The sequence below is a fragment of the Lutjanus erythropterus genome, chromosome 16 (genome assembly GCF_056507025.1).
Source record: "Lutjanus erythropterus isolate fLutEry1 chromosome 16, fLutEry1.hap2, whole genome shotgun sequence".
Classification (NCBI taxonomy): Eukaryota; Metazoa; Chordata; class Actinopteri; order Lutjaniformes; family Lutjanidae; genus Lutjanus; species Lutjanus erythropterus.
Genome location: NC_139332.1, coordinates 34,423,580 through 34,450,063, shown reverse-complemented (window position 1 = coordinate 34,450,063; position 26,484 = coordinate 34,423,580). Strand labels below are relative to the sequence as shown.

The 26,484-nt window shown below is 41.0% G+C and overlaps 1 protein-coding gene across 1 annotated transcript; it reads left to right on the top strand.

Annotated features, from left to right (window-relative positions):
- The first annotated feature begins 5,079 nt into the window (after positions 1-5,079).
- LOC146313470 (uncharacterized) lies at positions 5,080-19,009 on the top strand. Its single transcript, XM_084738704.1, has 3 exons — positions 5,080-5,710; positions 6,352-6,446; positions 13,175-19,009. Exon 3 carries the CDS (start codon positions 13,635-13,637, stop codon positions 17,757-17,759), a length of 4,125 nt encoding a protein of 1,374 aa, XP_084594830.1. The 5' UTR covers positions 5,080-5,710; positions 6,352-6,446; positions 13,175-13,634; the 3' UTR covers positions 17,760-19,009.
- Positions 19,010-26,484: the final 7,475 nt, after the last annotated feature.

Genomic DNA, 26,484 nt, shown 5'->3' with positions numbered 1-26,484 from the left:
TCCACGTTCAGTTAATTGCTCCCCTGATAAAACTGTGTGCCTGTATGTGTGTGTGTGTGTGTGTATGCGTGGCTGTGTGTGTGTGCGTGTGCATACATGAGTGTGTTAACCACTTCGGGGGGAGGGAGGGGGCATGGGCATATTTGTATTCTCAAAGCTACTCTGCATACCTCAAATTGTATGATACATTTATTTATTACATCCCCTTATATGTCTATTTCCAAGAATATCCAAACAAAGGTCTCACAGATGTGCAACCCTTTTGTTATTGGTGATCAATTCTTGCGTTTGTAGAAATCATACTGTTTAATTGATAATAACAATAAAAAAAAATCCCACTAAATCTTGTTTGTCTTTTGTGATGAAATTTGACTTTTTCTGTTGTTTTTTATGTTTATTCTCAACATTTCGACTTTAATCTGGAAATGCAAAGTTAAAAACAAACTTTCCTCCTTCCATTTTTCCCTTATACCAGGCTGTAATCTTCTGTAAATAATAACTACATGAATTGATGAGAATAATCCTTGCAGCTCTGTTCACAGTGTAGCAATGGCTTCCACTTTCAGGCCTGCAGCCAACCGTTATTTTTTACAGATTTTTAGACTTTAAATTGTCACAAAAAAAGTAAAAACTTCGAATCAAAAATTCACAGAGCCCAAAGTGACATACTGAACTATCTTTCTGTCCAACCAGTTGCCCGGTACCCAAAGATTTTTAAGTTAAAAGGACATAAAATCAAGAAAAAGCTGGTGAGTCTTTGGCAATTTTATCTAATCAAAGACATTAATGATTAATTAAATATCTAATAGAGGTCTCTGCTGATTGAATAATAGATTACTGTATCACTAATAGCTTTACTCTCTCCTAATTCGTTCTCACAAACTGGCAACCCTTTTTTTAAATTAAAATGAGGAACTAATCAAAGAATAAGTAAACAAGAGAAGAAGAATCTGACCAGACATCTGATGGCAGTTTAACGGCTTTCGACAGTAGTCAGTAGTTAAGACGTACAACAGATGCTGACTGTGGTTTTAAAGGGAATCTGTGAGTGGATGAAAATTAAATTGGTGCATGTGAGATCCCAATTATTGTGTTTCTCAAATCAGCCCCGCCTCCCTTCACCCAGGGAGCAATTTGAGGCTCCACACGGGGGAACGACACCTCTCCACTCCCCCCAGTTTAGCACAAATTATTAACTTCATTAGGAGTCATTAAATTAAGAAAATGAGTAAATTACAGGAGGGGATGAAGACCAACACAGTTAAGCCGGGCTCAGATTCTCTGCTGTCTACTTAATGCCATAATGACATCATTCACCCACATGGAGAAATGCTTATATATATTATTTTATATAATTTTTAGGTTTATAGATTGTAGGTTATTTTGGTGTTATGTGATAGGTGGGAAACAGGAGGGAAAAACGCCAAAAAATCTGCAGGGAGTCTATTATGAATCTCATCTTTGCCTTAACCCAAAGATTTAACCTACAGCAGACGTCGCGTTCTACTGTAAGTTAAAACACAGATGATTTTCTATATTTTAGTGATCATCAGTTTATGAAGATACGCTCAGATTTTGGTTAGTACTGCTGAGATGGCTGCAACTGTGACTAATAGACTCCCTGCAGATTTTCAGATGACTTTTAGCTGACAAGATGAATTATTTAATTGACCATCATAACATTATACTGGAAAATAGAGCAAAATCAGGGGTGAAGAGGTAAATACAGAGGTATTTTCTCATTGATTGATGGAACTGATTTAACAATAGGTGGGTAAACTCTGAGCCTCACCCCTGAACTAAATACTGCTAAAATATATTGACAAGATGCACTGCGACATCCTGCAAAACTACACCCAGAGGAATGTCAAGGTTGTATCAAGCTATGTCTGACTCAGAGGTAAGAAAGACACAGAGACATGTAGACCCTGGTCGACCCTTTCTTGCACAGAATAACTGTGATTGGCTAGTTTCGTGCTAGCTAACCCTGACTGGTTGTTGTGACATCTTCCCAGATAAAATTTAGATTTTTAGAATATAGGCACAGGATTATTATGACTTTTTCAATGCGTTTGTTTGGTGTTTTAGTCTGAGATAATCACTATTTTTTATAGTAACTGCTAGCTTGACAATGGCAGTGACATGGAATGTATTTTGTCATTCCAAGTGTGAGGTGTGTTCATCATCAACGCTGTCCATTCAGGAGCCTCCATGACGTGTTTTGAAAATAGCTAGTATGGCTTATCAACTTGCTCCATCTACTGGTGGGCAGAGGAAATACATTTAATTTAATCAGTCTGACCAGAAGCAGCAGGGATAACGTGTCTCTACTGGGGAAAAAAACTGACTGACCACAGGGGGGCAGATACTGTTGAGGTCAAGTGTTTGTGAGGTGGTGTGTGAGATTAGAGGAACACGTTACGGCTTTTGCAAATTTGTGCTGGTTTGACTCGGATCCAGTTTGACAAAACAAAACCAAAAGGTGGCGACGCTCAGAGACACACATGATAATATTACTTACTGCAGGTTTAAAGGAAAGCTGCATTCCTACACTCATACAAAAGTCAACTAATTTTTACTTTTATGGCTGTTGACAGACAGTAGATATGTATAAAGATGGACAACATTAGAGACCAAAACATCTTGATCGCCCCCTGGTGGTTGGCTGCAGTATACGTCATAAATCCTGTCCCCTCCATGTTTGCAGATGGGACATGGGCCAAATTAAAGCATCAAGGTACATGTCAAATAAAACTTTCCCGAATTTTGTCTCTGTCATTTATGGTCAGGGGTCTGCAAACTTAGAAATCTGTCTGGAGCAGCGACTATTAAAGGCTATCTTTTCCCTGAAAACTGTTTTTTAATTTGGCATTCATATTGAGCTTATGGAGACTCAGTAAGACTAGCCACTGTCAAAATTTGACGGAAAAAGTACTGAGCCATAGATGTAGGCTGTGACGCACATTTTAATTGACAAAATATTCAAATGCTGAGAGAACTCAAAATTTTAAGGCAGTGTACTGCAATAGATTTTTGAGTTTTGAGCCCAACTCAAACTTTTATATTTTGAAATAAACTTTAAAAGGTTTTGACAACCTATAATCTTTATTTTGAGATGATTTACTTTTCTTCTTTAGAGTTTTAGAAACAACAAAAGAAAAAATCTGAATTTGCTAGGTGTGAACTTGATCTGTCATTATTTTGGTGCAAGAAAATTAAATGGGTTTAAAATTAAATGGGGAAGTATTAAAACTTTGACCATCATTCACTTTAACTTGAATGAATTTACTCTATACTCTTGTACTTTTAAATACAATTACTCATTTTTCAAAACTCAAAGATTTAAGTTACTCTAAAGAAGAGAAGTAAATTATCTCAACAAAAGTAAAACTTTTTCAGAACTTTAAGAGTTTGAGTTGGGCTCAAAATTCAAAAATCTTTTGGAATAAGCTGCCTTGAAATTTTGAGTTGTCTCAACTTTTTCATAGACCTTCCACAACAATAAAAGACAATTAAAGTGTTAAAGAAATAACTGTTATTCATTTCCATATCATTTTTTGCCAAAGTCACAGGAAGCCACAAAAGAGGGGCTGCAGGCTGAAGACCCCCAGTTTTAGGTATCAGTTTGGTTTTAATTACTTATTTGATGTTATAAAAAGGGGGTTTCACACCATGATTGACAACTGAGCCTCACTGAGATTGAGTCAGCCAGGCGTATGAACGAGATCTCAACATCACATCCACCACTGCACAGACTCTGGCTCTAAATGACGCCACCAGTGCAAGATGGCAGCGCCTGCATCCAGGATATTTTAGCCTCATCTATCCTTATTTATATTAATGTTCCAAATTTGGCAAATTACACCAGAACTCTGTCTATGTTGTTACCGTTTCAGACCTTTTAACGGTGCTCTTAAGCCTTTGTTAAGACTATTTATTCTTTATTTCTGGTGTTTTTGCGCAACATGTCTCTCAGGGGAATAAAAAGGTTTGTACTCAGTACACGTGCATGTGCAAAATACATGCATGCAGGAACATGTATGCAGCATGCTTAACAACTGTTCTGATTTTCCCAGGAGACACCTTGTTTTCCTTTTCATTATCACAACCTGTTTCTGACCGACACTCTCCTCTAACTGCAAAGTCTAATGTTTCCACCCAGACAACAAACAACAACAAACAACAACAAACTTAAGCTGTCTTATCAAAGTAAAGACATATAATTCACATTTCTTATAAAGGTTGTAAGGGAGAAGAAAAAAAAAATCTGCCTCATTAATTATCTCTGAGGGGTGAGGCAAAAAATATATGAATGCTGTTGCAGTTTACTTATTGAGTTATTTTCAGTCTTTAAAAGTTGGGCTGCACAGTTAAACGAAATCGCAATAAAATCGCAATATGGTCAAGTGCAATATCCAAATTGCAAAACCAGAACCAAATCACAATTTTTTAAAAAAGAGACATAACCTGACTTGATCTCCACATAAAAAGAAAACGTTCGTTTGGTTAAATATCACATCATCAGGATTTTAGTAGTTTTCTTCCAAAATTTTTTTAGAAAACAAAACTGATCATTTCCATTAATCATATCACGTCACATCTGCATTTTGAGTCAAAATAATTGCAATATGACTTTTTTTTTTTTTAGCAAATCAGAAAATAAAACTGTTCAGTTACTGTATTTGTATTTTAGCTCTTTAAAAGTGACCTGAATGTATGAAACAAAGTCTCAGATTTGGGTTTATCAGAATCCTCCTTGTTTTTCAGGTCTCAAGGTTGGCAAGTATGAATGCAGAAGTGCAGCCAACACACAAGCTCTGTTTTTCACTATTTTTGTCTCAACCACACACACCCTTTGTAATGTTATGCAGCATGCGCCGTAATGATATCTTTAATTGACTCATTAACATTTCACACACTTAGTGTGAAAACACACACATGCAAATACACACACTCACACATACAAACACACTCTTACACACACACACACAGGGGGCTTAATGGCACAGTGTCAGAACGCACGGTGGTGATATCTTTTTTAATGGTGTGCAAACATGCACGCACGCGCACGTACACGCGCACGCGGGGTTTATTCATTCATGAGCAGCAGCGTGTTCAGGCTGGATAGAAAGCAGCAGATTTAGTAAACGGACGGAGGGGCAGAGGTGGATGTGAGAGGCGGTGTGGTCGCGGCCGGTGTGGACAGACCAACCTGTGCCTGGCTCTACCCGGAACCATTATGCAGACAGGAAACTACCATTTTAACGCTAGCAGCAGCATCGGAGGAACCGTCGACTACAGAGGGGGACACCTAAAACTGACAAGGGCGGAAAACAGCCAGCCGTGGAGAAAAGCAGGAAAAACACGACGGGAACTAAACAAAGGCGCCGTGTGGGTGAAGACGAGCGGCGAGCTGGTGGAGCAGCAGCACTGAGGAGGAGCAGACAATGGACATATCAGAGCAGGCCAACGGAAAGAGTTTTTGTTAGCGAGTGAAAAGCAGCGGCGGCAGCAGCAGCAGCAGCAGCAGCCCTCCCGGGCCGATGGAGAGTCAGGCCTCTCACAGTGTTTTTCCATGGATGAAGAAAAAGGCCCCGCTGACAAGCTGTAGGGACCCCGCTCTCACGGCGCTCTCCCCGCTCCATGTTCTCACTTTTTTACTCTCATGCTTCTGAGCCATTTTTGGCACTCAGTCATCGTGTGCTACAAGGTAAAAAAAAACAAAAACAAAAGCCGTTCCCAGCAGGAGTATCTTGGCTAATTTGTTAGCTGCCAAGCTAAGCGAAGCTAAAGGTTGTTTAGATGGGAACTCTAGATTATGCAAACTCTCGCGAGACTTGAATGCGTTGTTGCTTCACTGTGCATGTCGTAGAAATTAGATATGTTTTAGAATGGGACAACAGTGTGGTTAAAATATAGGTGGGTTTGGGGACAATAAACGCCCGGGTATGATTCGGGTACAATCATAGTTTTGGCTACAATGATCACTCTCGCGAGATTTATTCGCGCCTTTGGGGTTCCCGTCTAGACACAACCGTTGCTAACAGCTCAGCGTAGCTGCTAGTAATGCTAGCGTTGTGCTATGTAACTGGGATACCCCCTTTTTGTCAGTTTAGTTGTTATTACCAGTGTTATAACACTGTAAAACAAATTTTATCTCATTTTAAAGCAGAGTGTTTCTGTGAATGTTTGAAATTCAGCACTAAAGAGGCGAGTTTACGACCGTTTGTAGAACATTTTGTCAGTTAGTTAATGTTAGCCAGCTGAGTGATTATGGATGCTAGCAGACGCTGGGTTGTGAGCGAGTGGTAACATTGACAGCAATTTGTGTCATCGGTACCTGTGTTTCAGCCTGTCCACCTGAGCTCACCGGGTGTCGGCGGAGAAAGCGAACCCCGCACAGCTGCTGTTCCAGCTGGGAGCTCCAGAGACCTGTGGATCGCCCGGTAAGTTAGGATGGAAACAACATGCAAACGCACTCCTCCAATTTGTCAGACTTAGACTACTTATAGTTTATCAGCCTCTGTTAGTCACTCTATACTCTGCTCCCAGGTTTCTTCATACTGTTAATTTTAAAAAGTGGGCTTAAAGCTGAAGCACGTGTCATTTAAACTCTGCACATAGGCTATCTTAGCACTTGCAGGATGCTGTTTGCAAAAACTTTAGCAGGATCAGCATCTCAGACTTACTGATGACACCACTGGCTGTGTGGGTGCAAAAAGTTGCACAATTTGTTTTCAACTCCAGAAAAGTTGATCATAATAACGGAGAAGACTAACAGGCAGGATACTTATTTTGTGATGATTCAAGTAAGAGCTGCTTCGATACCAGAATTTTAAACTTGTACACAGTATGAGTATATAAAACTATACCCGATACCTATTTTGATACCATGACAAACTAACAAACAAACAAGCAAACAAAAAATGCATTAAAAATGTGTTAATTTTTCTATTTTTAATTATCAACATGCACACAGTACTGGTTCAGACAAAAAGTCACTGAACACTGTCTGGTCTTGAATTAGCACTTTGATTATAAAATTTTTTAATAGCTTTGGTACTTTTGATACTACCAGATGTTAGTATTGTATTGTTTTTAAACATGGGGTTTTGACAACCCTAATCCATGTACTGTACTAGGAGGCAAAAGTACACACAGTCTTTACTGAAGCAGAAGTACTGATACTACTTCTTTAGTGAGGTAAAAGTACAGGCTCTGAAATGTACTCGGAGTACAAAAGTTAAAAGTACACCTCTGATGGACATTTCTGCCAGCTGTTTCTGCTAATTGTACCTCATCTTTTCTTCTTTGTCATGTCTTCCTCTGTCTGTGTTGTCTTGTTACGTTTTTTTAATGTTGTTTTTGTCTTGGTACATCTGTTGTGTGTGTTTAAATTGATCCTCATGTTGGGAAGGTGATGCACAATGATGCAAAGTAACACTAAGGAATAATTTCTCTCAAATCCATTAAAACTAAATTACCAAGCCTGTTTTGAAAACGCAAGGGCTAGAAAGTACAGATATATGTATCAAAATGTAGGGAGTCAATGAAATACTTGCATGGCTAATGAAAATTTTTGCACAAATATTCCAGTTGACATGCAGCCATACAAACTCAGGTTAAAGAAAAGTGGAACAGCTCCTTGCATCAAAACAGGATTTTGTTTTTTTTCAAAGTTTACCACTAGTAGCAGACTTGTTCGATCATACAAACTAGAGCTGCTGTGATGTCATATAGGCATATTAAATTAGTCTCCAAATATTTTCATAATAGAATAATTGTTCTGAGTCTTTTTTTTGTAAGAAAAATGTACAAATTTTGATTTAAGTTGCTCCCACATGAATATTTTCTTGTGTGTTTAGTCCTCTGTGACAATAAATTAAATATATTTGGGCTGAGTGTTGAGTTGAGCCCTGTATGACATGTCCAAAAAGTCCTTTTAAACCTAGATATAATATCGACATATGCTGTTTACATGACCTGTATCTAATTCAGAATATTGTCATAATAATAGTGGATTCATTCATTCATGTAATTGTCTTCTTCTTAACCTACATGTGGTCGTTTGAAACAGTCAGAATCACAGGACATCTCTAAAACAACAACATTGAAATACCAGAAAAGAAAAACAAAGAAAAAAGTAAAAAGTTTGGAAATACATATATTATTACTGCGTTATAATCCACTCTGAGCTCCCTGTGCTCATGAAGATAGAGGACGGCGGTGTGTCATACTTCATTCCTCATGACAGCTTGACAGCTCAGTAATTGTTTTCGTCATGAGATTTCTGGGACCTGGAAATGGGAGTCAAGGGCGAGAATAGAAACCCTGCTGTGCCCAGGAAAGCTATATGACAAGTTGTGTGTTTTTTCATATGCTGAATATGAGTGACACTTTTCCTCCTGGAGAAAGATGTTTAATAAGCACATGTCTCTGAAACTGATGAGTTTATATACTGATGCAGACTATTAAGAATCTGTACTGTGGTTAATGATGCTGCAGATAGCTTCGGTGCATCTTTAATAGCTGCTAATCAAAGGATTTCAGGCAGTTTTCCTCATTTTCAAAATGTTTTAAATGCACTGTCTGTGGAAAATCTTTACAGTTGATTGTTCAAACATATCAGAAGCTCACTCAGACAGAGATACCTGATGTCTGTGTCTCAGTTTATTGCTAATATTTATCCAGTTATATGCTACTTCTTGACAGCTATCTTATAAAATGTTTGGGGTCACAAATTAAATCAAATTTAGGTTTTAGTTACATGAATACAAAGGCTGTTTCTTAGTGTTGCAAATAGTTGGAACTGTCCTTCACCAACAAAATATTTCCCCTTCTTTGCTTAAAAGGCTGATAATTATTTAGCTGCCCTGGCGATTGCTAGGAAATAAACCCTGCAGACGCTGTCAGGACTCTGGTAGATTTTGGTAGTTTTCAGTCTCGGGTATTAAAGGTCCACTGCATAAGATTTAGGGGGATTTATTGGCAGACTATGGCACAAATAGAAAATATAATATTTAAGCATGTTTTCATTAGTGCATAAGAACTTGATAATAAACTTGTTACCTTAGAATGAGCTGTTTATTTCTACACAGGAAGCAGGTCCTCTTCCACAGCGACCTCCACGTTGCACCGTCACGTTTCCACAGTAGCCCAGATTGGAGATACCAAACACTGGCTCTAGATACAGACTTTCGCAGCCACTGTGGGTTCTCCAGCACGCTTGGAAGGGGACGTTTGAGGCGAATGGTTTTTAGTTTGTTGCAATCACATGGCACACTAAATGATCCCACACACCAGTCCTCCAAGTCCAGACTCATGCTGGTCATTTAACCTACCTAATGACAATTAAAAATACCAGTGAAAATTTACACTTTCAGTGCCCTGATATCATTTTGGACAATAACATTTATTATTAAACTGTAAAATATTCAGTTTCTATTACATGTATTTATCATAAATATTAACCACTTGTGAAGGATCATTGCCAAAAAAGTGTGCTTGTATATACGTTAAACATTATGTTATTTATAAATAATATTGGTCGATCTGTCGAAACGTCTTTTAGGGCTGCGACTAATTATTATTTTCATAGTCAATTAATTGGCTGATTATTTTCTCAATTAAACGATTTATAGTTGATGCCTAAGACGATGCCCCCAAATGTCTTGTTTTACTCACAGCCTAAAGATACTCAGTTTTCTGTCACAGAGGAGTAAAGAAACCAAAAAATATTCACATTTAAGAGGCTGAAATCAGAGAATTTTTACTTGTTTTCCTTAAGAAATTACTATAAACGATTAGTCAATCAAAATAGTTGGAGATTAATTTAATAAATGATTATTCGTTGCAGGACTAGGTCATGTTTTTATCACTTTGTGCTAATTTTGTGTCTCCTTCTGGCAACATTGTGTCTGTCTGTGGTCATTTTGTGTGTCTTTATAGTCATTTCTTATATCATGATCAGTTTTATCCTTGTGGCCTTTTTTTTAGGTTGTTTTATTATTAGTTGGCGATTAAGTAAATACTCGATTAATTGTTGCCTCTCTACTCTGGACAGACGTGGATGTGTGCAACTCGACTGGCTGGCAGAGGCAAACCAATACAAGGCGTTAATTTTAGTTTGTAGTCAATAAATATTTGTTTTGTCAGTTTCAGTTTAAAGTGGGCTGCAGCTGCACTGTAAGCTGGATAAAAATACTTTGGGAATCTGATTCACAGAATTATCTTAGGAAACCGCTTCTATAAATGGTAAATAAGCTTGTAGAGGCCTGAGGAGGTGGTGAACAGAGGCATCTTTCTTCTCAATATCACCATACGTTTCTTTGTCTTTCTGGTTCATCAGCTTTTTAACAGATATCTCCTTGTAGCAGTCAGGACCTTTCTGCTTTTTCACACATACAAACAGACTCTCAGAGCTTTAGGTGACAGCAGGTTTCAGTCACTTTCAGAGGGAAATCAGCTTTAAGTTAATAGCTTTGTGATTTTTTTTAATTATTGCTGTATTTTGAAGATTCCTTACATACTTGGTTCAGCCGACGTTGTCCCTGCTGTCGCTCTGCTGAGCTTCAGACTGTACACAGATGTGACGGCACATATGAGGATGTTTGGCTTCTCTGGTTTCTGTCTCGGGGGACAGCAGTTCATGTCTAGCGCTCTGTGGAAAGCCAGAAGAAGGTCAGAATATAGAGCATAATTAACCTCGGTTTGTAAAAATGTGTCACCCAGGCAAGACAGTCACACAGAAACAAAAGTCTGGTTTCTGTTTAGGGCTTTTATGTTAATGGTTTAGTCAGAAAGAAAAAGTGCCAGGTTGTTATTTACAGAGACAGAGCGAGCATCATATCTTATCATAATGGTGTCTTTGTAATCAGATTAAGATTGCAGTGTGGGAGTGGGTGGAGGTGTCATCATTAATGTCATATTTACTCTCAAGCTAGGTGCATGTAGCCAGCGTTGCTTTCATGTTACACATTGTTTTCTTGTTTTGAATTAAATTACAGCCATGACCAAGGCTGGCTCGCACAAGATTTGACAGAAAGGCTTGTTTGATATGTCTAATATTTTGTTTTCTGATGTTATGAATCAGGCGTAAATGCTATGTGACTGACTTAGACACCAGACATAACACTACAAGCATCAGTTTCTGTATTTATAGCAAACTACTACATTACTTACAGGGGTAACAGTATTGAACTGCTGCTCCGTGTAGTGACCCACATTTGTATGAATACATTTTCTCCACAGTTGTTTGTAAAAAACCTTGGAGACTGACAGACAAAACAGGAACATAATCAGTGAAGTTAATTGAAAATGCCAATCTCTAAATATCAGATTGCATTTTTGACAGATGGGATTTGCTGAGCTTCTCAGCAGCTCCTGTTTTCCTCTCTCACACAAAGACACTGTCCACCAGACCACCTTTTTTTTAATCTGGCATTTAGCTGTGTGTGTGTGTGTGTGTGTGTGTGTGTGTGTTAGAGCCGACGGGCAGCCATGTTATCCAGCAGGAGCTGGACAGGAGTCGTGTGGCATTTTGAGCCACCACTCTCCTTTCTCTTCCCTCTCTAGGCTCTGTGTGTCACACACAGTGTTCAAGTGTAGGCCCACTGTTTGACTGTTATCTGTATCTCTAAACTATAAAATAAAACATATCTGCTTATTACACCAAAATTGCAGTTTTATCTGTGTAAATCCATGAAGGAAATTTGCAGTTGTCTTTAATATTTGTCTTGATTGCTGTTAGTTTATCTCTCGTCAGCTGTGTGTCCAGTAATGAGCCTTTAAACTGAACACCATTGCGATTAAAATAGCAACACAAAGATGCATTTCAGTATCCCAAATAAAAATACTGTTTCTGGTTACACAGCTTACCCCTAAAGAAGATTAAAATGAGCTGGAAAAAACACTTCCACAAAGTCAAGTTGTATGTTCACGGCAGCTGTTGGTTCACTGGGTTCAAGCATGCTGATATATTAGAAAACCAGCTGAAGAATAACATTTTACCAGGTTGAACAAACACAGTGATTTCCAAGATTTCCACAGTTGTATGAAAATAACTGTGCAACAGCTGCAACAGTGGATATTCAGTATGAAGAGGGAAGGCAGTGACACATTTTCCCTTATCTGTGTCAGACATCATCAACATGCATGTATTTTTAGCCAAAACTTTTAGATTTGGTGGTTACACTTTATTTTCTTTGGGGAAATACGTTTTGAAAAATAAATACATATTAATACAACAAACTACTAAATACAAATACTGTATTCGTTCATGTATGCATATATAAATCAACCCGTATGGAAAAGAGAATTTGTCATTGCCACCAACGGTTAACAAATGAAAACGAAACAAAAGCAGCATTTTTCTCATGATGATGAGCTCACCTTTTTTTTTTTTATTATATTCACATATAAAGAACTAAAAGACTAGACATAATTAAGAGAATAAGGTATGAATCAAGTAAGCATGTTTGTAAGTAAAGTGCATGGTAAGAATAAACTATGTGATTAAGTTAGCATGTCACCTGTATCGACCAATAAATATTGTAACAGCCTAAAATGAACATTTCTGCCAGTATGACAGGACGATAAGATGATGTTTTATGTGCATGTGATGCAAATATGTCTGCAGTGTATGTTGTATTATATGTCTGCATCTGCCTGTGGGTATCACAATAAGAGTAGGCATAATAACAGGATAATTCCACCAGAGGAGAGGCTTGATGTTTTGTGGGGAAAAAATATTTGCATATCAGTGTCAGCAATTGCCCAAAATGGATAAATCAGATATTGGCAAAAATCCATACTGCAGAGAGTGAACGTTATTGGTCAAGAAGATTATCAGTTCAATAGATGAACTGCCAAATCTTAAATGTCAGCTGAAATAATGAGCGCTCCAGCTCAGAATTGAAAACTGTAAAAAAAAAAAAAAATGTTAATCTTAGCTGTATCAAGTTCAGCTAAATAAGTTGCTTGTGTTGAAACAGAGTTGTTTATTCAGGGAGCTTCCTTTTGAGACATTCAGCATCCGGGTTTACAGGCACTGAGGGCAAGAAATCCAGTACAGCATTGTTGAACTCTGTGTGCCAGAACAGTTTTGTTTATCTGCTCTGTATCAAGTCACTGAATCGCTAACATTGTTGTCTTTTTTTCCTCCCTCATTTTTCAGGCTGTCTGAAGATCTCCATGAAGGAACAGAAGAGCAGTGAAGCCATGGTTCACCCTCCACTGAAGTAACGGACACACTCCACTTCATGGGACTTGCTGACCTGATTTTTAAAAATCAGCTTACGGTTATGGAACACTTTAAAGAAACACTACAGACTGTTTTTTAGTATATTTTAGTTTATCGCCTATTTATGACCCTTTTTGTAACATCCCACAGAAGCACTTGAGGGCTTCACTCTTGAATGGAGAGTAAAAGTATTAGTGATACATTTATGTGAGAAAATCAAGCATCGGCTTTGGATTATAGTGGCTTGTTGGAAGTTGGGGGTAGAAAACGCACCAGAACTACCTCTGAAAATCACACCTTGTCAGATTGACAAGGGTTTACTGCTGTTTCCCAGTATCTATAGACTTAAGTGCAGTTGTGGCTTTGTGACACATTGCCACAGCTGTATTGGGAGATGTTCCAGTTCAGCAAGTACCCCATGGACATTTTAGAAATGCTAAGTGGACACCAAGCCCACCAGTTCAAAGGCCTTGGATTAGAACGACAACTGAGCCACCAACAGCAAGTCCAACTGCAGCATCAGCAGCAGCTCCAGCAGCAGCACCAGCCCTCCGGAGACACCTCTGGGAGCCTCCTGTCTGGCCTGGGGCTGGGATCCCTACAGAGCTCTCGGAGTAACGCCTTCGCCGACTCCTCATCATTATTCGCCAAAATGAGCGCCCCTCCCCCACCCATCACCCATCAGAGCCAGTCGTCCTCTTCGTCTCACAGCTCCAGGAAATCCAGTAAAATGAGCAGCAGTAGTAGCAGCAGTGGGAGCGGGAGCTCCTCGTCGGGATACCCTCAGTTCCTGCGGCCGTTTCATCCGGCCGAGGCGGCGTTGGCGCAGGAGCAGCTCCACTCTGGGATGGGACGGTTTGACTTTAGTGGGAGCAGCAGTGGAGGAAGCGCGGGGGTCATCGGGGGGGTCGTCACACCCGCGCCCCCACCTCCGCCGCTGCATCCAGGTCTCTCTGTCCCCCAGCCTTCCCCTGGTCCCCCCTCTTCCTCACCCTCACCCTCCACCTCTTCCTCAGCCTCCAACAACCCCTCCGGCAGCACTGCAGTCCCCTTAGTCGGACAGTCCGATCCCCGCAGCCTCCACCAGCAGTTCAGCTGCATGCTCGCCGCCAACCAGTACTTCCTGTCCGGCGTCCCCACCAACAGCAGTCTGGAGCAGTTCCTCGTCCAGCAAGGCACTCACAACCACTTGGGCTTGGGTCTGGGCCAAGGGGCCACTGACTCAAACTCAGCCCTGGCCCCTCCCCCTGCCCTCCACTCCTCCCACAGCCACACAGCCCCACAGCCTCAGCAGCAACAACAACAGCTGACCCCTCATGCCTTATCTCATCCACACAGTCACACTCACCACCCGCACCCTCTCCACCCGGCCCCCCAGCCTGCCCCACTGGGTGGCTTTGATTTCCAAGGCATTCCAGTCCTCTCCTCCAACCAAATAGCATCACTAATGCAGCAAGAGGCCGGCATTCCCCTCCCCCTGCCCCTGCACCTGTCCCTCTCTAAAGACGATGCAGGAAAGACGGGAGACAGCTCGTCTTCTGCAGCTTCGAGTGGAGGTAGCAGGAGGAAGAAAGCGATGGCAGGCTACCTGCCCCAGAGGAAAGCAGACAGCAGTAGCCACAGTCACAGCAGCCACAGCCATAGCAGCAGCAGTGTTAGTAACTGCCATAACAGCAGCTCAAGTGGGCACAGTCAGAGCTCCTCATCAGGCCTCGTGGGAGGAGGATCTGGGATAAGTGGCATCGGAAGCGAGCCACAGCATTCCTCTCTCCTCTCATCATCATCACAGCAGTCCTCCTCCACTGTCTCCTCCTCTTCGTCTGCCCCTCCTTCCTCGAACTCCACCTCTGTGCTTGTAGCCAACGGTAACCAACAGTTGTCCAAATCCCAAGAAAGCCACGGTAATAGTTCATCTGGCCAGCCTGAACCAGAACCCCTTTACCACTGTGGTGAATGTGGTAAAACCTTCACCCACCTCTCCAGCCTTCGAAGGCATCTCCGCAGCCACGGCTTGACACCAGAAAGCCAAAGCAGAAAGTCAGACTGTAACTCCCCCAGCCCTGAGAGGATATTCTGCTGTGGTGAGTGTGGGAAGAGATTTAAAAAGAGGGGTCACCTCATCCAACACAGTGTCACCCACTCAGAAAACCGGCCTTTTGTCTGCAACATCTGCCAAAAGTCCTTCAACCGTCGAGAGTCACTCACAAGACATGAGAAGATTCACGACGAGAAGCCTTTCCGCTGCCCGGCATGTGGGCGTTGCTTCCGTGAGAGCACCTCTCTTCTCAATCATGCTGCTTCAGGTGCTTGTGGGAAACCTCCACGGAGTTCAAAAAACCGGGCCAGCACCGGAGGGAGTGGATCATCTAACCCAAGCAGCAGTAAAATGGGCAGCAGTGGAGACAGGGTACGAATTTCAAATGAGGGGGCAGGGATGACTGACAAGTATGCAACAGATTATTCCAGAAATCGCTATCAAAACCAGTCATCCTACAACAGCACTGTCGACGACTACAGACGATCACAGTCCTCGTCCCTGTACTCCTCAGAGAGCACGCTAGCCAGTGAAATGACCAGCCAAACTCTCCGGAAGGCCCCTTTAGCCCCAACTCTACATCCCCACCCACAGAGCCAGCAACAACAGCACCACCACCACCACCAACCGCCGCAGCAGCAACCACAACAGCACCCCCACCTCCCCCTCTCCTCCCTATTGGATGATTCGGAGGATGAGGTCACCAGCAGTGCGATGTCTGCCATCGCGGCTGCAGCCGCAGCTTCTTGTGATCTAAATGCAGAAAGTCGGGACGGAGAGAGGAGGGATATCATCGGAGGGCTGCTGGGGGGGTTGGGGTTTGGTAACATGGGCGGACCTTCATCAACGTCCAGCCTCAATGGTTCCACCATGCCTTTGACCCACCCCAGCCAGCCGCACACGAAGCCCAGGAGGCCGAGGAAGCCCAGAGAGAAAAGGGACCCGAGCACCATCGTCAGGAGAAGAAGGAGCCCTGCCCCCCCAGGGGACGGCTCAGAAAGACCGTACAGCTGTCAGATTTGTGGCAAACGCTTCAGGAGGGCGGAGACCCTGCGGCGCCACAACCGCGTCCACACAGGAGAGAAGCCTCACGCCTGCGACGTATGTGGCAAAATGTTCCGTGAACCTTTCCACCTCACCAAGCATCTGACCGTGCACTCTGGTCAAAAGAACTACAAATGCAATCTGTGTGGGAAGATGTTTGCCTATGCACAGAGCCTGGTGAGACACGGGAAGCTGCACAGAAAAGGGGAGATCGACAACCAGGGGAGGAGAATTAAAGGTGCTGCCGCTGCCATCAGTCAAGTCGCCAACTCAGCAAACTCTGACTACTTTTCATCCTGCTCCCAAGGAGAAAAGTCTCCAACATCTGGCACCCCTTCTCAGAGGCTTTACACCTGCACAGTGTGTTGGAAATCCTTCCGTCACTATTTCCACCTGACAGCACATCAACAGACTGTCCACGGTGGCGGAGTAGGGCTGGAAAAGTCCTTTCGCTGTGAAGTGTGCGGTAAAGCCTTCGCCTACTCCAACAGTTTAGTACGCCACAAATTGTCTCAGCATGGCATCGACCGCAACGGCCAGCGTGTCAACCAGTCCCAACCCTCTGGATACTCACCCCTCTTCTATGATTCTGGATCAGGTTCCAACTACGCCGGGTCGTCTCACATGCAGCAAGGGGCCTCTGCACAGCCGCAGCCTCAGCCGCAGCCACAGCCACAGCCACAGCAACAACCACAGCAACAACCACAGCTGCAACACCCTTTTCACTACCGCTCCAAAAACTTCCAAAAGCGGCATGGACAGACAAGAAAGCACAGAAAAAAAAAAAAGCGAGTGGTGATCCATAGCATCATGAGAGATGGAAAGCTAGTGGGCGTCCCCCTGAGTAAGGACACCCGCAGGAAGCTGCTTATTCTGAGGAAAAAGAGGGGCAAACTGCAAGCACAGCTCAACAAAAAAAAGCTGCTGGCCCAGCTGAGGATAAAGGGCAGCGTGATGAAAGTGAAGTCGTGGAGCGGAGGTGCAGTCAGAGTCACCGGGCTCACCTCCATGGACGTCCCTATCAAGCGATTCCCCTGCCCCATCTGCCCCAGCGCCACGTACGCCAAGCAGGGTTGTCTGCTGGTCCACTACGCCATCAGGCACCCACCCAGAAACTCAGGCCGCCACGCCCGTCTGCGGTGCCAGGTGTGTGGGAGGCGCACCAGCTCGTTACACAAAGCCTTGAAACACAGGGGCCAGCATCTGAAACAAGCTGCATTCCAGTGCTGCAAATGCCGACATCGTTTCTGGAACCCCGGGCTTCTGGCCCGCCACAAGTTCTCCTGTCGGGGGATGACCGCCGTCAGCGGGATCGGGACCTGGGGACTGATGAAGATGAAATCTCCACCCTCAGACAGTGACCATTCGCCACTCCAGCTAACGGTCCCAGTTCTGGTCCAGCCTGAGAGATCAACAGTTCTGACTGAGTACAGTCAGTAACAAAACAGTTTTCTAGACTAGATTGTTTTTATGTTTATTTTTTTTAAATAATCCAAGAAGCAAGCAAGAGCTAGCAAGTTTTTAACAAAAACGGACGGGAGACCGGGGTTTAGTGTAACTACTGTAATGCCCCCACACCCCTCCCAGTTCCTAACTTACTACGGCAGAGGTGGTCGATAAATTAACGTGGACTTCAAAAGGCCCAAAATCAGAACCACCCTCAGTATCTGTCTCCCCTTCGCCTAAGGTGAAGGAGCTCTAGACCACATGAAAACTTTAGTAGCACCTGTTTGACAAATGCATTAATCCAGTTTCCTTTCCATCATGTTTTTTTTTTTATTATCATTTTTAATTTTCCCATTAGCAGTGTTTGCGCATAAATATGGATTGAATGCCTATTGTAGAAGTGAGGTACCTTTTAGTACCAGTTTATTTTTTCAAATTGTTTTCACATTATTCACAGTTAAACAGTATAGTCCGTGTCTCTTGCTCTGTATGTGTTTATTTGTTACCCCAGTGGAGAATCTCTCACTTGTTATAGTGAGATGACATCTGCCCTCAAGATAAAATTATCTTTAAAGGAAAAAGAATCCTGACCTGACAGTCTAAGAACCTCATAAAAAGAAAGATTTTTTACAACAGTAAAGGGTCTGATCTGTCACTAGTTAATGTGCTAAGGTGACTGATAAGGAAAAAAGGAGTTAGGACTACACAGAAAAGTGTTGGTGACCTTGTTTTTAATGTACACTACTTTTGTCAGTTTTTAAAGAGGCGTGGACGGAGAGAAAACACGACTCAAACTGTTAATGTGTTCAGGATTTGAAAAGGACAACAGAAATAACCGAGTGTACTGTACAATTCGTATTATATTTTATTATATATTGATTATTTGCTGTTTTTTACTCCAAGTATCATTTCTTTTATCATTGTTGGTATTGTATGGGTGGGAGGGAACGAGTTGGGGACTATCTTTGTAAAACAGCGGGATGAGTATATGTATCGATGTGATATTTTTTTCCCCTCCCTGTACCCCTTTTACCTACTCCCTCATTGCCACAGTTATGCCCAATTTTTGTAACAAAAGCGTGTACACATAGTTCATTACTTAGGTCCTGTCCAGACGTGTTTTTTCTTTTTTTTTTCTGTAAAACTAAAACATGTAATATTATTACTAAATTACTATCCTTTTCTTTGCCTAAAAGTGAGTTGTTGAAAACCCTCAAATCAAATAAAAAAAAAAAAATCTGAAATGATATATCTACTGTTGCTTTATGTTAAAAACTGGTATCTGGAATTTCCCCACAAAGAAATAAAGGTAATTGTGTCCAAATTTGAAGTATTGTATTTAGGTAATGAAAAACACTGCGAGGCGTAATTTTACAGGTCCTTAATTTCCCTAGAAGTTTCCAGGAAATTAACGTGTAATTTGGGACTAAATGGAAAAGAGAAAAGAAAGAGAAGCTCAGTTAAAAAACAGGTAAATATTCATCATTTTTTATTTATTTGTGGATTGTATACCTTCCTATAGGCAGATTTAACATTTTCTTTGTTCACCTGATCTGCTGTGTAGTACGAGAGACTCTACAGGCTATATTAGCGTTAGCGGTGTCTCTGCTAATGCTAATGCCCGAAATGAACATTTCTAGCAAAATGACAGGACTATAAGTTGATGCTTTAATTAGGTGGATACGATGCGAGTAGGCTTGCAGTGTTTAAGTATGTTTTAATTGTCTGAAATGAATAGCAAAGTTGCTATTTGCAATTTCAGCTCAGTGCCATTCGTGCCATTACATTCCTTCAACACTACAAAGTGATTTTGAAGTAATTGAGGCCTTTGTACAAAGTCAGTGTTTTATTCCTCTTTAGGCATGAAAAAAAAACTAAAACAGTTGATATTCTTTTTTTTTTTTACAATTTTTTTCAAGCAGTTTTTCAGCATCCACTCAGGTGGACAGCTTTTCAACTTAAGAAGCATCTATTTAACAAACAAATTCATAAAATTCTATAAAATAACATATTTGCAATGCAATAATTGATCATAATTTCCTCCCATCACATTTATGTGTGAAAGGGTTAATGTATTCAGAGTGTTTGCTGTGCCTAAGATCATCAGTTTGGGGTCAGGACGCAGTGTCCGACCAATCACTAAGGAAAACATGTTGAAAATATCCTCCCAATATTATTTCATTTGAACAGCAGACCAAACTATGTAACAGCGTACCTCTACAATATTATATTTGCAACACTGTGATGATACCTCAGGAAAAATGGAGAGGGGGTTTACTTCTGGGAGTAAAATGTCTGGAACTTCATCTGATCAAAATTTAAAGGTTCTTAAATTGTTTGCCCAGAAAAACGGCAGAAAATTTGGTACAGTGAAACCACCTTCCGACTTCTATTTACAAAGATGTTGTTTGCTTATTCTGTGGATTTTGTAGTCCCAAATAAAGGGTACTATAATAGCATGCGATTAAAATTAAAATTAAATTTGCAGATGTGAGCATGAGGTCGATAGATTCGTCTGGTCCCCAGGCAACCAACAGAGGTGGGGTTAGAGGGGCACCACTGGATGTGCACCTTTGTCTGTTACGTGTCGATGAATCTTAAGAGGAAACTTCATTCAGCAGCATCATGAACAGACTTTGTGGCCCTCCTCTTGAACTAGAAAAAAAAAAAAATCAACATCCTCGGCCTTTTGATCTCACCAAACCACAGCAGCGAGTTCAAAAGCGGTCTGTTCAACCAAACCACATCAAAACACACTAACTTCCCTCTAGTGTGTTTCTAACCATGTAGACGTCTGCGGTTTGACTTGTGGTATCCGCTGAAGTTTCTGTCTTCAGCCCAGTACAGTGAAAGTGAATGGGACTTATTTAATGCTGCTCTAAACCATTGAAAAAACTCAGTCTTTCTAGAAACAATGTCCCTAGATATTCAGTATGAGTCACTCCTGAACATTCTCATTGCAATTATTTATTTTTACTGAAGAAAAAGTCTATAGCAATACAGTATCAGTAGTGCAATAAGTGCAGTATCGAAATTGCGACCTGTTAATTCTACATTTGTTACATGTTAATGTACCAAAAAAAATCAATAACTTGACACAGAATATAAATTTTTAAATGATTTTAGTGGTTTAAAAAAGGATTTTATTGTTCATCCACAGTCTATTATCAGAACTGTGTCCATAGCAACGGTCTGTAAAAGTGTATATATTACTTTATCTGAATCTAGTGACTACAGCTGACGAATGAATGTAGTGGAGTAAAAAGTATAATATATGTTGCTGGATTTTAGTGGAGTAGAAGTATAAAGTAGTAAAAAATGAAAATATTCGAAGTACAAATGTCCAGTGTGTGAATATTTGCATTCAGACATGCACAGCTGCCACTGAACTACTCGTCTGTTTCCCTGAACCTTTCTCTGAGCCCTGACGCCGTGAGGATGCAGCACTTCCTCCAACTCTCTACAATGCTGATTTGAACTCAGTTCTGTTTGCAGCTCAAACACAACTTCCATCCTCCCGCAGCTTGTTTCACATAATTAATCCAACGTGTATATTTTTATCCAGCGTTTTCCTCCTACAGGGAGGCTGAAGTGGTTCCTCTCTCTGACACATGCAGCCTGCCCCCCCCCCGCACACGCACACAGCGAGAGGAGACGTTCAGAGAGCTGCAGCTCCACGTGCGTCAGTGACAGGAGGTCAGGTGTGGTGCACCTGGAGCAGGAGGGTCAGGTGAGCTGTCAAAGACTTTCTGAGAGCCCGGCAGATGAGACCGGAGGGTCTCATATGTTCTGACACGTGTCTCATCAAACACTCGAGAATGTTCTGTCATTCAGTGGTGGAATGTAACTAAGTACATGTACTCGAGTACTGTACCGTACTTCTACTCCACCACATCTTGGAGGTGAATGCTGTACTTTTTACTCCACTACATTTATCTCACAGCTTTAGTTACTTGTAACTTTTCAGATTACAGTATTCCATACACTTCCTTTCCATTTAAAACTGTTTCTCCAAAGTTTGTGATTTTGAATGAATTTTTCTTACAAAGGAAAAAAGGATTAAGTGTTCCTTTGTGGTTCTTAAGCTAAATAAACTCTTTAAATCCCCCTTGGTTTAGCTGGAAAATGCGTTCTCACACAGCTGAAAACAGGGCTGTTTTTCTAAACTCATGAAAACTTGACTTCTGACAGATAAGTGGTTTGATGCAGATTATAAGACAATGGAGCCCTGAGCACAGACTCCATCATCTCCCCTCTTTATAGTTGTTATTCATCTTTCTGTGGGTTTGTCTCTTTTTGTGGTAATTTTGTGTCACTTTATAGTAATTTTCTATCTCATTGTGGCCATTTTGGGTGTCTTTATAGTCATTTTCTTTCTGATTGTGGACATTTTGTGCCTCTTTTTAGTCGTTTACCATCTCATTGTGGACATTTTGATTCTCATTGTGGTTGTTTTGTCTCTTTGTGGTCATTTTGTGTCTCTTTATAGTTGTTTGCCATCTCATTGTGGACATTTTGCTTATCCCTGTAGTTGTTTTGTGTCTCTTTGTGGCCATTTTGTGTCTCTTTGTATTTGTTTTCCATCTCAGTGTGGACATTCTGTTTATCCTTGTGGTTGTTTTGTGTCTTTGCGGTCATTTTGTGACTCTATAGTCGTTTCCATCTCATTGTGGACATTTTGCTTCTCATTGTGGTTGTTTTGTGTCTCTTTGTGGTTTTTATGTGTCTCCCTGGGGTCATTATATGCCTGTTTGTGGTCATTGTGTGTGTGTTTGTGGTCTTGTAGTCTCTTTGTAGACGTTTGTGGATGTTTTGCTTATCTTTGTGGTCATTTTGTGTCTCTTTGTGGTTGTTTTGTGTCTTTATTTGGTATGTTGACCCTTTGGGCCCCTGGACCTCTGCTTGATGTGCCCGTTCAGTAATCCATGCATGGTCACAAGCGAGTCTTCAAACATCTGATAATCTTAAAGAAAATGATGCACTGGTGTGATTAAACTACCAAACAGTATATAAAGTAGTTCAAATGAGCTCAGCCTTAATGCTAAACAATCAGATATAATAGTAAAGCACTTTTCTACTGCAGAATGAGTACTTTTACTATGCTTTTTAAGTACATTTTGCTTTTCACAGTGTAGTATTTGTGTTTTTACTTTGGTAAAAGATCTATATACTTCATCTGTCACTGCTGCCACCTAACAGCAGAGTGAACACTGCATCTGACTGTAATCTGTTGGCGCTTCACTGACAAACAGCCACTAGATGGAGCCATTTAAATACACTTTAAAATGATGGCTGCCTCCCAAGTCTGAAGGAGAGGGAGCAGGGGAAAATAATTTGAATTCGAAACGGCTCATGAAACTCGAATCACACGTTAGTGGCGTCAAGCTGTTGTTGCTCACTTTCCCTGATGCATGCCAGCATACATACACTCCTGTCTGCGTGTGAGTGAGTGAGTGTGTGTGTGTGAGTGTATGACAGATTATTTTGGCCTCTTACTACTCGCACATTCCTGTCATGTATATTTGACAGCGCTCTGTCATCAGATAGGACTGGCAGCTTTTCCAGGTCCTTCCAGGAACTGTTGTTCTCACAGTGCAGCTGCTGCATCTGATTCATAAATCAGTCAAATTAGTATCAACAGGAAGTGCATGATGTTGCATGTTTATATTTGATGTACTCCTTTATAGACTGCTATTATTGAAGTTAGAGGCAAGATTTCTCATTTCATCATTCATTTGGATGCACAAAAATGTCTACAGTCTACATGATGGACAAAACAGAGTGAAAGCCACAGCAAACATGACAATATAGTACAATATAATTTTCTTCAACAATATAGTGTATACATGTAACCTAATATGAGAAAATGAAGCCACTAGAGATGTTTGTTTATTTATTCTAATAGGGACAGCGCACATTAATAAACATTACTGTAAATGTGCTCCAGTTACCCACAAGGGTATTATTAACCTAATGTGGATCATGTTTTGCATTTCAGACTTCTGTCATATATTGTCATGAGCAAACACATTGGATCCACACACCCAGTGCTGGTCTGAAATCTCCATGTCTCCCAGTCAAACCAATACAGAAACTGCAGATATGACTCTCACACAATCTGCATTTGGGATTCTCACGTCAGTAACACTATAGACTAAATGTGCAATCCCATGCTGAATATTTTTTTTAATAAAAATGTATATTCCTTTTTATTTTAACTAAAGGGATATTCTTCAACTGCAGTGCCTGAACAGATGTTACAAACTAATCCTAAAAAATACAGTAAAAATAGAGATACACATATTGTGGAGAGTCATAATTGCAAGAAATTATTATTAGTAAGGATAAGTCTACACTATGTAGCCTACTTTACAAGACATAATTAAGCTATAGGTCTACTGTATTGTACTGATGAGAAGTTAAAGCACAACACAAATACATACAATACACAAATATTACTTATTTAAATTTTAAATTTAGTAATTGTATTCAATTAGTGTCACTTTGTTTTTACTTTTAAATATTTTAATCTATATTTATCATTTATATATATATATTTTTACATGTATTTATTTAGTGTACTTTATTATAAAGAAATAAATGTGATGGTTTTTTTTTTTTCTGCTTCCCTTCAGAAGTGAAACACTAATCCACACAATCAGCCCCCCCTCCCTTTGTGTTTCCCCCATCTAACCAGGCTCTCACGCGGCAGTGGCATGGGGAAACCTGTGGGCGGAGACTGTGACCTATTTTTGGCCAATAGGAGCCCGGGAGAGGCAGCGAGTGACCTAGTTTCGGCCAATCACGACGCGGCAGAGTCGCCGGTAGGCAACAGTCGGCGCGTGCCGGAGCCATGTGCTTCTTTGGTGTTGAGAGCGCGAGAGGGAGACAGGGACACAGAGCTGGAGAAAAACAGAGGAGTTATCCCTTTCCTGACTGTTTTTAGGGGATTAAAGACAATTCAAACAGCTTTAAATTTGATTATTTAAAAACTTTATCGCACACAGTTGATGTTTAAGTAAATAATACTCGATTTTTATCGAAATAGACATTTATAAATATCGTTTACAGCTGCTTTTATGCTGCTGACAAATCTCAACATGGCGGCTGTGTCTTAACCTGGTAAAAGACTGAGCTGTTAATATTTTTTTAGGAAGACCTGGCGTGACTGTCTGCTCACGTGAACACCTGATATCTGTATTTGCTTAAAACTGTTTGCCAGACTCTTCACGTTGTGGGTAAAAACGTTCACATTTCCCCACATTTCTCAGATAAGTCAGCGGGGGGGGGGGGGGGGGACGTCAACAACACAGTAAACATCCTGACGTCTCAGGACCGTACATCTCATTTTAGATTTACTCGCAGTCTGTGGTCACCGCTGTTGTTTCGGCCTCGCCGTTTAAATGACAGCGTGAGAGAAGAGGAGAGGGGCGGGGTGCGTTCACGGTCCATCCAGGAAGGAGCTCAGATCGCTTGGGCGTGGCTAATCGCGCAACAGTCACAGCTGCGATCAGCCATTGGATGAAACTCCTGGGAGGTGTTGTGTCATTATGCAAATATGTGTTGCGTTTAATGTGTAGGAGGAAAATTAAATGGAAAAAGCAACATATGAATAATACCACTGATTTAGTTTCCATTTCCAATTGACGCATTCATGGAAGTAAAGAATTTATCAAGTCGGCTAAAAACTATGTTGAACAGAAAACTATAAAAATATTGTCACAAAGTGGTTCAAGATTCTGGTCAGTGAACAACCCATTTATTTAACATTTCTTCAAGACTGACACCATGTATTTGACAATGGTTTGCATTTTCTCCTCTCTTTAATATGGATCCGGCTATTATACAGCCATTATCTACTTGATGTAATGAATCTGATGGTTTACAATGTGGTGTTTGAGATTATATTCCAGAGGATTATTACACATGGCCTCTCATTGTATTTTAACTAAAATCCACGGTGTAACACTGAATTTTGGTAATGAAACATTCTTAAGGCAGTCAGCAGGGAGAAAAGTTGTATGAAGCACCAAAATATAGACGAAAACTGATTGATTACACATTGATGCTTATTATTAGGGCTGCAGCTGTTTGTTTTCAGTAATGCTGAATTGGCTGATTTATTTCTTGATTTTGTCTATAAAATGTGAAGAAAAAACAGACAAATGGCAATTATCACCTAACTGTTCCTGTGACTACTTTTTTTTTTATCTTTATGGGCAATATACATTTACTGTCCATGAAACTGAGCAAACACTGCAAATCTTTTTTTGACCTATATTCAATTGAATACATTACAAATATGAGATATTTAATATTTAAAGTGACAAGCTTTATTTCTTTGCAAATATGTGCTCATCGTGAATTTGATGCCTGCAACACGTACCAAAAAAGTTGGGACAGGAGCATATTTACCACTGTGATATATTACTTTTTCTTTTAACAACAGTCATTCAGTGTTTGGGAACTGAGGACACTAGTTATTGGATGGCAGCACATGTTGCTCCAAATGTAAAAGCACCAGAATACTAAGATCAAATTTAAATCAGTGATATTTTCCACGAGGAAGCTCATATTTACCAGCTTTCCCATGGCCCCTGAACGCAGTACAGTGGATGTAAGGTAAGGGGGTGTCTAAGGGGGCGTGGTCTGTGTATGCAAACTATCCACGCCCCCAAGCGCCTTTCCCCCGTGAGCGGTGACGTCACACGAACGGCCC